Source organism: Mauremys mutica, chromosome 7 (genome assembly GCF_020497125.1).
Source record: "Mauremys mutica isolate MM-2020 ecotype Southern chromosome 7, ASM2049712v1, whole genome shotgun sequence".
Lineage (NCBI taxonomy): Eukaryota > Metazoa > Chordata > Testudines > Geoemydidae > Mauremys > Mauremys mutica.
This window is the reverse complement of record NC_059078.1, coordinates 97,134,409-97,149,826: the sequence shown is the minus strand read 5'-3', so window position 1 is coordinate 97,149,826 and position 15,418 is coordinate 97,134,409. Positions and strand designations below refer to the sequence as shown.

The 15,418-nt window shown below is 44.9% G+C and overlaps 1 protein-coding gene across 2 annotated transcripts in view; it reads right to left on the bottom strand.

Moving 5' to 3' along the window:
• TNKS2 (tankyrase 2) overlaps positions 1–10,224 on the bottom strand; it is a 57,880-nt gene extending 47,656 nt beyond the window's left edge. Inside the window, exons 1-2 of one of the 2 annotated variants that reach the window (XM_045023860.1) lie at positions 9,965–10,224; positions 528–752 (exon numbers count right to left, since the gene is read on the bottom strand). In XM_045023860.1, coding sequence (XP_044879795.1) covers positions 528–752; positions 9,965–10,166 — 427 coding nt within the window. In that variant the 5' untranslated portion in view covers positions 10,167–10,224. The remainder of the gene's footprint in view (positions 1–527; positions 753–9,964) is intronic. The other variant, XM_045023859.1, reaches the window with a different exon arrangement.
• Between the last annotated feature and the right edge of the window lie 5,194 nt (positions 10,225–15,418).

Sequence of the window (15,418 nt, the reverse complement as noted above, 5' to 3'; positions counted from 1 at the left end):
AACATAAATTCAATTTAATCTGTTGGTTTGGGTGAAGACTGATGCCTTTGACTAATTTAGTGGGGGTACAGGGAACAAAAGACCACAACTAAGTCATTATGTTAAAAAATGTTTCTGTTGCTTCCATGTGTTACGAGGAGCAGCAGCAGGGCAGGATAGATGAGTCTAAGACAGAGTGTGCGAAGAGAGAAAGACCACTTAGTAGTCAAAATACTACTTATAAAATAAATCAAATTCACATGACTATTTTTCCCCTCCCCCACCATGTAGTTCTCTCCACCTAAGAAAGAACCATATAAGGTAGCAGGGGGATTTTTGCATTTTTGTAACTTATAGGTATGAGTCAACAGATTTTTATATGTCAAGTTTCAGCTCACAGTAAATTTTTCATTTTTGAGAGTGTGCACCTGACAAACTAGAATTTAGTGACGGGCAGTGCTTGATTTAAAAAAAAAAATGAAGAATTGAGCATTGAAGGGTTTTAATTCACACAGAAGTCAGTTGAGAGGGAAATCTGATAAAGTTACCTATGCAGACATCAATCTTGCCCTTAATGGCAGCTTCATGAAGAGGAGTATAGTTCCAATTGTCCCGAGCATTAGGATCTGCACCATGATGCAAAAGAAGACTGACAACTTCAGCGTGACCGAAAGAGCAGGCATTATGAAGAGGAATGAGGCCACCATCATCTCGTGCATGGACATTGGCACCACTCTGAAGCAAATATTCAACTACTTCCTTCCGACCAAAACCTAAAACAAAAAGATGACTCTGTATAAACCACTAGGCATTAAAAGAATCAGGCCAAGATTAAAATTAGAAAAACAAGACACTTAAAGAGGGAAACTACTATAGAAGAAACCACAACTGAGTTCTCTGCTACAGCAATACTTTTATTGAAACCAATGTATTAAAAACCCTACATGTAATGCTAAAAAGTATACTGATACTATACCCAAGTATATAGTGTAACTACAGCTGTCTTGGTTAGAAATGCTAGGATAAACCATTGTGACCTGAAAATATAAGATAACATTAGTGCAGGACATTGACAAGCATAGGGAGGAAAGATGGTTGAGTGCCTAAGCGCCCATGGCACTTAGGAAAACTAGGGTTCAATTCTCTGCTCCAGACTTCCTCTGTGAGCTTGGGCAAGTCACTAAGAGCTTGTACATGTACGTACACGTACACACACACACCCCAGTCCCTGCTTCCTCCACCAGCAAAAACCCCTCTCTAAGGCTCTCATTTTTGGTAGAGCCCAGGCTAAAGACCATGATCTCCATGCAGCAAGCTAGCTAAGCTGCTACTTCCGAGAGGTGCAAGCAGCATCAGGAGGCAGCAGAATGATTTCCTCTGTGTGCAGCACAGACAGTCTGGGTGCCCTGATTTTCCAGTGATTCATGCTTTTCTGGTGTTTCAATTTACATACACACTATGGAGCTGCATAGTAGACCTTGCTTCACTTGGCCAACGAATAATAAGAACATTCATAGTCCCCAGAGATAATCAGAAATATATAAAGAATATATACTTCATTAGGGTTGGGCCTTGACTGGTCAAGTAGTAACTAGTCAATTGACCAGTCAAACATTGCCAAATGATGTAAAAAATGGTCACATATTTTAAAGCACTAATTTAATGGAACAGTAACAACAGTAACAGAAAAGAATAAAAATATCTGGTCTCCAGTAGGCATAGCCTTAGACCAGTGGTCTCCAATCTTTTTATGCACAAGATCACTTTTTGAATTTAAGTGCAAATCAGGATCTACCCTGTCCCTTCCCTGAGGCCCTGCCCTGCTCACTCCATTCCCCCGCTCCTGCGTTGCTTGCTCTCCACCACCCTCACTCACTTTTACCAGGCTGGGGTAGGGGGTTAGGGTGCAGGAGGGAGTTCGGGGTGCTGGCTCTGGGAGGGGGTCGGGGTACAGGAGGCGTGCAGGCTCCTGCCAGGCGGCACTTACCTTGGGAAGCGGGGATAAGGCAGACTCCCTACCACGCCGCTCCTGGAAGTGGCCAGCATGCCCCTGCGAGCCAGGGAGGCACCTGGCTCCGCATGCTGCCCCTCTCTGCAAGCACCACCTCTGCAGCTCCCATTGGCTGTGTTCCCCATTCCTGGCCAATGGGAGCTGCGGAGGCAGTGCTTACAGGCAGGAGCAGCAAGCGGAGATGCCTGCCCTGCCCCTCCTCCCCCAGGGCGTCAGGGGCATGCTGGCTGCTTCCAGGAGCGGCGCAGGGCCAGAGCAGGCAGGGAGCCTGCCTTAGCCCCGCCGCACCATCAGACTTTTAGTGGCCAGAGATTGCGATCGACTGGCAGAGGCTCCAGGATTGACCAGTCGATCATGATCTATAGGTTGGTGACCACCTTAGATGCATACTTATGCCTAATTACATTACTTTATTGAGTTATTTTAACTCAGGAAAAAATGCAAAAACAATCAAATGAAGTTCAAAAAAAATTAGAGAATAATTACTACTTTTTAGCAATTAGATGTGCATGTTAGTCCAGGCTCAACGGTTACAAAAGAAATATGAAATTAGAAATAAAACTATAAAAGGAGTCATTTTTAAATGCACTTATGCTAGGCAGGTAGCAGGCCAACTCCTCGAACATCTTGCTTTCATCATCTGCTTCATCTATATCTATCAAACACAGTATTGCCTTCTTTGTCTGATATATACTGAGTCAATTCTTCATCTGCCATTTTCCTCTCTAATCTTAAACTGTGATACAAGCTCACTAGCTTCCCACTGGAGGTCTTCAGTCTATTTCTGGTTTTTAAAAGGATTACTTCTTAAACCTATACTATAAGAGTTTTTGCCACTGAAGCTAGAGTGCAAGGAGGACACAACCCTTTCCACTATGATGATGGAGCTAACTGTTTTGATTCAACTGCTGGGATTGCAAATTGTTTTAGGACTGAACTGGATACTTCTTGCTTTATAATTTGCTACCTCCATCTGAACTGTTTATATATCCTTTGAAATTTGCAACAACCACTATGAGATGATGAGATTAATCAAATTCATCATCAGAAAAGTCTTGGCCCAGGAAGTATGGCTCAAGAAGGTAGGCAGCATTAAGGGTGGGAATGATCACTTGATTTTTTTTTTTGTGATATTTTGTATATTTGTTTTCTCTTGAGCTTTTATAAGTGGACTGTATTCAGTATTCTCACAGCTGGTGCACTGTCTACACTGGCGCTTTATAGCGCTGAAACTTGCTGCACTAAAGGGGGCTGTGCCTCTTTGCTCCTTGTGTTGGTGGAGGAGGTTTAATAATTGAACAATCCTATACCTCCCCCACTCCTTTATGAGTTAACTTCTGTATGTTTGTCTAGTAAATTTAGATCGCAAGATATTTGGGGCAGAGGCCATGTCTTTTGTCTTGTTTAATGTGCTTTGCAAACCACCATGTACTCCAATGCCTTAGTATACAAATAAAGATCTTCATACAATATTTTTCTTCACGATTCCAGATAATCAAATATAATATATGGAGACATACCTATCTCACAGAAAGGTCATCAATTCCAGTCCCCTGCCTTCACTAGCAGGACCAAGTACTGATTTTGCCCCCATCCCTAAGTGGCCCCCTCAAGGATTGAAATCATAACACTGGGTTTAACAGGCCAATGCTCAAACCACTGAGCTATCCCTCCTGCCCAAGCTCATCTTTCCATTAGTTCACCTCTTTCCCCAACCATTAGCATGTAATAAAATGAATGATCAAGACATTTAGTAGGCTTGCTAACAGATGGCCCTATGATGCAATCAAAAAGGTAGGCCCAGGCTGTTGCCTACATTAGAGCATTCCTGCTGAAATCTCTGACCATGTTTGACTGTGGTCAAATAACAGGTGGTCAACTGACTGGCTTGCCAATCCTTAAGAGCATAACCCAACCATTAAAGCAGGATCTACACATAGCTTTTATAGTGGTATAACTATTTTGGTTACGGGTATTTTAACTGAATAGTTATGATCAGGTACAACTCCCAGCATGGATGCAGTTATGCCTGTATAATAGCATCTTATAACAGTAGTTTATTTCTCTTCCTGTATAGGGGGGCAGCATGGTGTACCACTTTTCACTATACCAATGTAGTTAATAAAGCACAACTTTTGTGTTTAGTCAAGACTTAATTGCCTGGAATTAGGAAGAAATATGGTACTAGAGTACATGGACTATTGCTCTGATTTGATATGAAAATTCTTATGAGCTTCCAAGTATACTGCACTGCCTCTGAGCATGTCATCAGTAGCAGGATTTAAACCTCGGATCTATGAATCCAAAACCATGAGCCTCTCTATTTCTTGAGTTAAAAGATCCAGTTAGCTTAAAGTCTGTGAAGCAAAAATGTCCTTGTAGTCCAGTCACTAGTGGGGGGAACAGATGGCCACACTGCAATATGGGATATGCAACTATGTTAAAAATAGTCATAATGGAAGGATGAGTTTTCTATAAGGAAACTTAAGACCTCAACAACAGCAGCTTCCTTCAAAAAATATGTATGTTGGATAGAGGCTAGATTTTCATAGTAGAGTACCCATTATTAAGTTTCATAGGAAAAAATGTTGAAAACTAGATTGTGTATAAACATTAAACAAACAAAAATGTGTTATGAATATGCTGGCGCTTAGCCTATTTTTAACATATACTTGCACTTACACTTTCTTGGTTTGGAAGCAAACTGGGTTCTGTATTCCAATTCACTGATCAAATTTTGCTGCAGCAAAAACTTGGGTTTTGGGTTGTTTTTTGTGTTTAAAGATATAGAAAATAGGTCGCTTGAAGAGCCAATGTCTCATTTCTCTAGTCAGTGTTTTTTCAGAGCAGAGAAAAATAACCAGCCACAAGCTTTTATTTCTTACCATCTCGGGGGGGGGGGGGAAAGGGGGGGGAAAGAGAGACAGACAGACAACATATTCAAGTCTGTAAAGGTTAACATTACATAAGGAAGATCCTGATTGAAAGCAAGTAGATTTCTTACCAATTTAAAGTTTTCATTATTTCCCCATTCATTGGCTCAAAACAATCTGAATGTCTCCCACTTATAAAATAAGTGTAGTTTAATTCTGAAATTGTACATTGGGGACAAATAGCCTATAAAGTAATTTATCATAGTGACTTTGCACATCTACAATTTGAGGAAGTTCACCACCTCTATATTCAGTGATCCCTAATACAACGATATATATCTGATCAAAAATGAAGTGTGAACAGATTTTTAAATAAACACTTAGGTGAGGCTTTACATTCCAATTAAGTTACTGGAAAGCAAAAAATGTAGCCAATTTAACAAAGTACTGCAAAATTCTACTTACCTGCTCATACAGGGTAAGTAATATTTTAAAGTAAAATATCAATATCTGTCCATCACAGAGTGGACAAGCAAATTATGCATAGGCTGGCAAGTGACAATTATGCAAGCCTGGTTTAATGTCATCTTGTACTAACACAAGCCTAAATTTATATAAAGCAGTTTTGTAATGTTGTTAGTCCAATGCTCGCTACATCTTAAGTATTTCTCTAATTGAAAATGCACCAGCACTGCAAATCTTGTCCATTTATATTAAGTTTTGACAGCTCTCTCTTTTCAAGAAGCTAGGATGACTTAGGGCACTTGCTCATGCATATCCTACTCATAGAACGAAACCTTACAGGATGTGACTGATGCCTATGAAGGCCTTTGGGGCACTTCAGAATCACCTTTATCGGTAAAGAGGTACAAGTTTGTGTTTCTGGAGAAACCAAAAACCATAGTGAGCAGAGTAGACTGATTTTTAAATGAGGATTTAAATCAAGTGGAAAACCTCAAATTAAATCAACTTTCCCATTTGTACTTCCGTTATTTTCTAAAGAGACGTGCATTCTCATTGGCTGATATAACCATTAAAGCAGGGGTTCTCAAACTGGGGGTCACAAAGTAATGGGGTGGGGTTTGGGGTGGAGCTGTCAGCCTCCACTCCAAACCCCACCTTACCGCCAGCATTTATAATGGTGTTAAATATATTTTAAAGTGTTTTTAATTTATAAGGGGGGGTCGCACTCAGAGGCTTGCTATGTGAAAGGGGTCACCAGAACCACCGCATTAAAGCATGCTGATTTCAACTAAATAGAGCTTTTACACCAGATTAAGTACATCTTTCTGCTGCCTAGAAGGGGTACACATCTATATATTTATTCAAGCAATTATACAGCTACTGATGACAGCTGAGGATCTTCCTCTGTCTACTTCTGTGATAGGTCTTATTTAGACTTTTACTTGACTTACTTCCTGGACTTTCCTCAGGATTTGAAACGGATTTATATCCGTATTCTCTGGCATCTCACTAATTCTAACAGTAATTATCTATAGTCACTAGGAGAGGCTCTTGAGTCCTCTCTTGGCATTGGGTTAATTTCCCTGCTAGGCAATAAATTAATACAAATAACTAGGAGCTGTAGTCACAGAAAAGGACCCCACTGTTCTAGCTGCTGTACAAACACAGAGAGACACAATCCCTGCTCCAAAGAGTTTACAAACTAAATATATCTGTTCCTCATGTCTTCTGTTTAAAAACAAACAAACAAAAAACTCGAATGTTTGGCATTTTCTGGTTGTCATGCTCCAAGACAAAAAGGGTTACCTGCCTGATCTTCCCAGGCCCTACACCTAGAACTTAGGCTGAAGTTGGAACATCACTCAGGGGAGAGAAAAATTCACATCCCTGAGACACACCACATCCTCCTAGACAAGTGGATTAGCTACAGTGACAGAAAAACCCTTTCATCAACTTAATGAGGCTCTACACTAGGGCCTTAGCTGTGCTTCTGTAGCATAGACATAGCCTTACATATGCCCCTAACTTTTGCTAATTGGACTTGATTACATGCCTGCTTTGTTGTGCAGAGAGTGACACTCTTGACTTAAGCTTCAATACAACTTAACTGCCATAGGTTCATCTTGTGTGTGCAATGGAGTTAAGAAACATCAAGATTAATCTCCACCAAGATCCCCAGATTGTTTCCAGAGAGCAGCACATGTGTGAGAACAGCCTGTTCTCTCAACCCTTTTCAGTTAGTAAAGTCAACTCTAAAGTAAGTCTTTTAGACCAGGAGGAAGAATGGAAATTCTTTATTTAAGGAATGGGAGAGAAGTAGACCTTGTCTAACAGGCTGCATTTTTTAAAGTCTAAGCCAGAGTGACAATACAAGTTAAAAAGGAACACAAGTTCCCTGGTATTGTGGCATCTCTGTTGCAAAGCAAAGACCTTCAGAATAAGTACACTTCTCCAGAACTGAACTAAACCAAACAAAAAAGGTTGTCTAGCACATGCATTAATACAAAGGTGTGCACGCCCAGCCTCATTAACAAGAGGCTCTGCTGTGCAAAACTACAGCAGAGCCTTTACCACCACTTCCTGGTAGGTTACGTCTATCTTCAGTAGTCTGGTAATCCTCCAGAGACAGAAGACCGAAAGGGAAAGAGTAGCCCTTATTATTCACACCCGGAATAATGGAACAAAAAAACCCAAAACACAAGTTTGCTACCAATCACATTACTCTTTTTCATTTACCACGGTTACGTTCACAGTGGAAAAGTTCCATCCAATGGAAGACTATAAGTAGATCTTCTCAAGAGAGACTAACAGGTAGGTCTCTCTACCAGAAAGATCCTGCGGTCTTGGGAGGGAAGACATTAGTAACATCAGCAAAGAATCCTGTGGCACCTTATAGACTAACAGACGTTTTGCAGCATGAGCTTTCGTGGGTGAATACCCACTTCTTCGGATGCAAGCAGTGGAAAATCACTGCTTGCATCCGAAGAAGTGGGTATTCACCCACGAAAGCTCATGCTGCAAAACGTCTGTTAGTCTATAAGGTGCCACAGGATTCTTTGCTGCTTCTACAGAACCAGACTAACACGGCTACCCCTCTGATATCAGTAACATCAGTAACTGCCTCGTAATCCTCCTTTTTCAGGAACCAAAGGGAGAAATATGGAACCCTCCCAACATCTCTGCTACCTAGTGGCATACACCACCTATCTGTTTCTACTGCGAATTTAATAAGTGTGTGATTTATTTTAAGGCTATTCAGAGCCTTGAAAGTTCCACCGGACAAAACTAAGCAGGGTTATTCTTATCTAGGCACTTAAATTTTACACGATCTGAAGAGAAATGTGTATATGTGTGTGTGTGTCTCCGTCCCTTCAGTAATTAGATTATCCTCTATTTCCCATGCCTGTAGTAGAAATAGCTTGACTGGCTAACAAAGAATTTGAGTTTAAGAATCAACTGTAGGTGTGCTGGTTTCAAAGTAGCAGCCGTGTTAGTCTGTATCTGCAAAAAGAACAGGAGTACTTGTGGCACCTTAAAGACTAACAAATTTGTTAGTCTTTAAGGTGCCACAAGTACTCCTGTTCTTTTTGTAGGTGTGCTGTGTGTGAAAGAAATGAGTTTGGTACTTAGGTTTTGAAAGCATTAGGAGTTCCATAAACTATTAAAGTTGTCTCATGTGTTCATAAGCTTTCCTTTAATGGTAAACTAGTTCACAGTTTCAGTGGAACACGGCTATCCTGCAAGAGGCTTTCAGGTAATTAGGGCCAACCCCATGAAGGCCTTTGAATATGAAAAGACACACACTCAGCGGGACTCTATTCAGAGTGGAGCAACAAGGCTACATGTTCATAATGACCTATGTTTGGCAAATAATGGGCTGTTGATTTTGTACCATTTATCCCTAGAAATGAGTTGCAACAGACAAGCCTAAAGCATCCACATAAGTGTGTGGACAGCTACAACCAGGTCTGTGCCTGAAGCGATAGAACAATCTCCTGACCAGCTGCAATGACTGCTTAGATTCAGTTCTACAGGATGCAGTAATGTTCATTTACAAGTGACAAAAAACAAAAAAAGTGGATAAAGTTTGGGACTTACAAAAGGGACCTGTCAGACAACGTAAGAAATTCTAATACAGGGCAGTTTTAAAATCAACATGAGATAAGCTGTCTAATTCTTAACTCTCAGTCTAAATACTTAAATAGTAGCTGTATTAGTCTGTATCTGCAAATTTCCCCATGTTAAGTATCCTCACACCTTCTTGTCAACTGTCTGGAATGGGCTATCTTGATTGTCACTACAAAAGTTTTTTTTCCTCCTGCTGATAATAGCTAATTTTAATTAATTAGCCTCTTAGAGTGGTATGGTAACTTCCACCTTTTCGGGGGGGGGGGGGGGGTTCCTTACTATATGTTCCATTCTATGCACGTGATTAAATGGGCTGTAGCCCAAGAAAGCTTATGCTCAAATAAATGTTAGTCTCTAAGGTGCCACAAGTACTCCTGTTCTTATTGTAGTACATAGAGTATCTCCTAACATTTCTGTAGAGCAGAAAGCATTAGTACTCCAATTTTACATGAGGGGAACCAACGCAGCTTCTAAGACTCAAAGGACTTGTCAAACAGGAAGTTTGGGAAACGCAGCCAAGACCTGAACTCAGATCACCTGAGTCCTGGTCCAGCACCTTAGCGAGAAGGCCATAGCACCCAGTCAGCGGCCACCGTCTTCCGTTCAATTGGGCAGGTCCCATCCTCTATGGCGACTGGGACTAACTCTCAGCGTCACCAATGGGGGTTTGGCGCCCAGCAGCTGGGCGGATCGCCAAGCTGGCGTATGTACCACTGACCGGAGGTGGGTAAACCCCCTCCCCCCCGTCCCTGAGGCACAGACACGGCCCCTCTCGTGGCGATGCGCTGTGCAGAGCCGGGAGCCCCCAGCGCCGGCAGCTAGCGGAGCCCCGCCACACGAAGCGATCACGGGGGCTCCGACAGGGCCAGGCTGCCGGGTTCGCGCGTTGGGCAGTCCCCGGGCAGCCCCGCGCTCGGGCCAGGCGCGTGGCACAGCCGGCAGCGGCTCGCTCCCACACAGGCCCGGGCGGGAGGCGCCGGCCCCGCCAGAGCAGACGTGCGCGCGGTACCTGCGGCGAAGTGCAGCGGGCTGGACTTCCTGCCCGCCGTGTCCCTGCCGTTCACGTTCTCGGGCCGCACCAGCCGCTTAACCCGCTCCACGTCCCCGTTCCTGCAGGCCTCGAACAGCTCCCGGGCCGGCTCCGCCGCGGGCCCGCAGCCCGGCGCCTCCGCCAAGGGGGCCGCCCCGCCCGCGCCCCGCCGCCCGGCCATGGCGCTCCCCTGCCCAGCAGCAGCAGCGTTCCGGGTGCCTGTCACGGGGCGCCCCCCGCCATGGCCCCGACACGCCTCGCCACAGGAGGAAGCGAGCCCGGGGCAGCCCCGGCCAGACTCCCTCCCCCCCGTTCCAGCGGCCGGAGCCAGACACGCTGCGCGTGCGTGCGTGCGTGCGTGCGTGCTTGCTTCCACCTTGGGGGAGGGGCCGGCTGTGGGGCACACAGAGCATGCGCAGAAAGGACAGCCGCCACGAGGCTAAACACAGCGCGTGAGTGCTGCTGTTTGCGCGTGCGCGAGGCGAGACTCACACAGCGCGCGCGCACTGCGCGTAGACTCGGAGTCGGCAGTGATATAGGCAGGGGGCGGGGCCCATTCAGTGTGAGAGCCCAGTGGTGAGGCGGGGGAGCCTCTCGGCGCGCTAGTGCAGCGGGTGGTGGGGGCCTTTGCTTCTGGCGGTGCCGTGGCTGAGGACAAGGCAGTCTGCATGCGGCGCGTATCTGCTGCTCCAAGGCAGACAGGCGCTTCCCCGAGCCCAGGGTGTGGCTCGGGGGTTGCATGCTCTGGAGCGCTCCTGTTGGTGTAATAAAACCATCTCCAGGGGAGGGGGTAGCTATGTCTCTGGGCAGAGCTCTCCCCCGGACATAGTACTGTGCTTTGGTCGGTGTAACTTACCTCACTCAAGGGGGGGCTTATTCACACCCCTGAGCGACAGAAGTGGTTGTGTACAAGCCCTGAGATGAGTAAAGCGAGGGTCAGGAGTCTAGTTACATTTTACTGTCTAAATCACTACATCATCTTTCCTTTTAAATCTCACAGGGCCCCTAGTGATTCTGTACACAGAGCACCAAGGCATATGTTAGATGAGGTCAAGGCAGCCCAGGTATATATATATTTAGGTGGATGCTGCCCATAGTTTTCTGGTAGGTCCAAAGAGACCATATGCATAAAAGTAATCACAATACAAACTGACTTTTAAATGACTTGGCAAAATGAGCCTTTAATCAGAGAGAACTGGATGTGTGTGCAGTCAGGTAAGAAGTGAAGTCAAAGTCAGGGGCTTGGGGCTTGTATACTACCATCTCTCTCTAAGGCAGTGATTCTCAAACTTTTGTACTGGTGACCCCTTTCACATAGCAAGCCTCTGAGTGCGAACCCCCTTCTAAATTAAATTTTTTTATCTATTTAACATTATAAATGCTGGAGGCAAAGTGGGGTTTGAGGTGGAGGCTGACAGCTCGCGACCCCCCCACGAGGGGTCCCGACCCACAGTTTGAGAACTCCTTAAGGGCATGGCTACACTTGCAGATGTAGAGCGCTGGGAGTTAAACAAGCCCTCGGAGACCGCAGCAGGGAAAGTGCTGCCCTGTGTTCACACTGTCAGCTGAAAGTGCAGTGGCGTGGCCACATGAGCAGCTCTTGCAACGCCACAGAGAGCAGTGCATTGTGGTAGCTATCCCAGTGTGCAAGTGACTGCAGCATGCTTTTCAAATGGGGGGGTGGAGTGTGAAAGGGAGGGTGTTGTGTGTATGTGGAGGGAGAGACAGTGTATTTTTGGGGGAAGAGAGTGTGTCAGCAGGCTGTCTTGTAAGTTCAGACAGCAGCAGGGGGAAGCCCTGACATCAGCCTTCGGCCTGGTCTACACTAAGAAGGGGGGTCGAACTAGGGTACGCAAATTCAGCTACGTGAATAGCGTAGCTGAATTCGAAGTACCCTAGTTCGACCTACTAACCCGTCCAGACACGGTGGGGTCAAACTCCGCGGCTCCCCCGTCGACTCCGCCACCGCCGTTTGCAGTGGTGGAGTACCGGGGTCGACCGCAGCGCTTCCGGAGTTCGAACTATCACATCTAGATCAGACGCGATAGTTCGAACTCCGAGAAGTCAAACTCACCGCGTCGACCCGGAAGGTAAGTGTAAACCTACCCTTCCTTGCACTGCCTCTCTCTCTCACACACTCACACACACACACACACAGGAACAAACGCCTGCCTCTGCAGCAGAAGCATTCCACAGTAATGGTTTGCTTTGTCCTGGAGCAGATAAGAATGGTGGCTGTCAGAAACTGAGCTTTGAAAGGGGATATCCACATGCCTGCAGCCAAGTTCAAAACAATGACCAGAGTGGCCACTTGACTTCAGGGGATTATGGGACGTTTCCAGAGGCCAATCACAGCGCAGTAATGCAACATGTCATCCACACTGACACCCTAGCATTTCAAACAGGGTGCAGCAAACTCTTTGCTTCTCATGGAGGTGGATTTCCAGGAGTGCTCCAGCTACACAGTCCAGGCACGCTAAGTGCCTTGCCAGTGTGGACACCTCAGGAGTTAGGGTGCCTGGGGCTGATTTAATGTGCTCCAACTTGCAAGTGTAACCAAGGCCTAAGGCAGCAACTGAGTCTAGACTTGTCTCCACTGCTTGCTTGGAGTTTATAGCTTGGTAAAACTAAAGTGCCTTCACTGTTTACCCTTGAATAGCTCACGTGCATTAGTGACAAGCCCTCTGTGGGCAGGTCAGTCCACCAGTCTATCACTCACTGAGCTCCTTCTAAACAACTGTGAGCTGCTCATATTCCCACCTTCAGGAATGAGGCTTTGCTTTCCTGAAGAATAAGCTTTATTAAACCAAACTCTGATCTTTGTTGAAATTTAAACAGGAGCTTCAGGCCAGATTTTCACATGCACAGTCTGCAGTCCCCCATTCTCCCGGAATTTGTGGGCAAAAAAGCATCAGAAGAGTAATTTAAAAAATCAGGTCTGTTTTTGGAGGACCTATATCTTTTGTCAAATTACCCTGATTTGACATCAGATATTATATGCCTATGTTTGAGGTGGCCTACCAGTTTCCATGGCAATCTTCCTAGGCATGTGGATTTCACAGCATTTTATAAAGGTGGCTCTTACATAGAAAGTTTGCTGCAGTCTTACTTATGAGGCAGGCGGTCTCACAACAAATTTTTTGGTGGCCTCACAGTGCAGTGCTGTGGCCACTCTGACAGTCTTTCCTAAAGCACTTAATTAACTTTAGGAAAAACAAATAAATATGCCCATATACATGTCCAAATCATTGTAATTTATTTATGTAGAGGTTTTGTTGTTTTTTTTCAGACTCAATAATAAAAATAATGTACAGGGGTCTCTATTCTTTACTGGACCTAAACAGAATAGAAACATAAATAAGGTGCTTTGCATGGTTTGCTTTTTTGGTTGCTTTTTTTTTAAGACTTGCTAGCTAGTAAGTCTGCTACTATGAAAGGTTATATTTGTTAATATCACTTTTCACAGCAGACTCACTCATCCCCGGCAAGCTGGGGGACAAACCCTGGATGTGGAGGTTGGTACGGCAGCAGGAGGGTCAGGGCTAATGGGTGACTGGATTGGGGGCGTGGAGGAGGCAGTGCGGGTCAGGGCGATGCAGGTGGGGTGAGTCCAGGGCTGTAGCCTGGAGTCCTGCTGCATGGCTGGGGGCTGGAGGAGACAGCAGGGGCCAGGGAAAATGTGGGATGGGAGGCGAGACCAGAGCCAGAAGCCCGGCAGCTGGCAGATGGAGCCTGCTGCTTCATGGCTAGAGCCTGCTGCTCACCACCCCAGGGCTGAAGCCCATAGCCCAAGCCCAAGGGTGCTGGAATAATTTGTGTAGTGGGGGTTCTGAGAGCCATTGAACCAAACTTTAAACCCTAGATATAATGGAAACCACTTCAAGCCAAGGGGTGCAGCAGCACCGCTAGTTCCAACACCTATGCACAAGCCCCACCATCCCCAGGAAGGTGGGGAACTCACACTGGTCACCTGCGCCTACAGTGTTTGTGGTTCCAGAAGGGGCAGGGACCAACCCCTGCTGGCGATCCCAGGTGAGGGGCCTCTACTTTGCCCCCCCTCCAATCACCACCCACGAGGCTGTGGCTGCAAGAAAAGCCCCTGGTGGCCGCATTTGAGAAATGCTGAATAGGTCAGCTAAGAGCTCTCTTTAATTTAGGCACCTATGTAGCCTGATTTTTAAAAGTGGGAAGCACCCAGCAGCTCCCACTGAAGTCTAGAGAGAAAGACTTCAGTGTGGGATATTTATCTCCCCCACAAAGCCATAAGATGACATTTAAAACCAGAGATATATTTCTCAGAAGCATACAGTTTATACTGCACTATATTTCTTTTCCTGAAAGAAGGGATTCTGAAACATTAACGAAATAAATTAGAAGTCTGGTATGGTTTTAAAATACATTATGCCTTTGAGGATCTAAAGTAAAAACCATTTCAACAAGCCCACATCATTATACTAAACAAAACCCACTTTGTCTGGCTCCATGCTCCAGGAGGGCTCTGTGGCAGCTAGAGCATGGAACTGACCTATGGCTCACAGGACTCTGTGGACTTGCAGGGCTTGAATTGGAGAGGGGAGAAAAAAGGTTAACATTCTTTTGTGCTAAGAGGTTGATTCTTCAAAGTGCTAAGCATTCCGGCAAGGTGTTGAACATCACCAGCTCCCGCTGAGGTCAGTGACAGCTGAAGGTGGATCAGTCCCTTAATATCTCCCTCAATCTTGCTGTTGGGGGCATTATACCACATCAGAATACCTTCAGTTTATTTATTAGTATATTTTATGTGAAGGTCACCTTTAAAGTTCAGTAATTTTCCCCAGTATATTGTACGCCAGCTGAAATTCAGAAAAAATAGAGCCCACAAAAGCTTATGCTCAAATAAATTTGTTAGTCTCTAAGGTGCCACAAGTACTCCTGTTCTTTTTGCGGATACAGACTAACACGGCTGCTACTCTGAAACCTACTAGTTCTTGTGTTATGTGAAGGAGTAAATAACACTTCCTTATTCACTTTCTTCACACCAGTCAAGATTTTATAGACCTCTATCATATCCTCCCTTAGTTGTCTCTTTTCTAAGCTGAAAATTCCCAGTCATTTTAATTTCTCCTCCTGTTTCATACCCCTAATAATTTTAGTTGCTCATCTTTGTATCTTTTCCATTTCCAATATATCTCTTTTGGGATGGGGTGACCAGATCTGCACATAGTATTCAAGGTGTGTACACATACCATGGATTTATATAGAGGCAATATGATATTTTCTGTCTTATTATCTATCCCTTTCTTAATGATTCCCAAAATTCTGCTTGCTTTTTTGACTGTCACTGCACATTGAGTAGATGTTTTCAGAGAACTATCCACAATGACTCCAAGATCTCTTTCTTGAGTGGTAACAGCTAATTCAGACTCCTTCATTTTGTATGTATAATTGAGATTG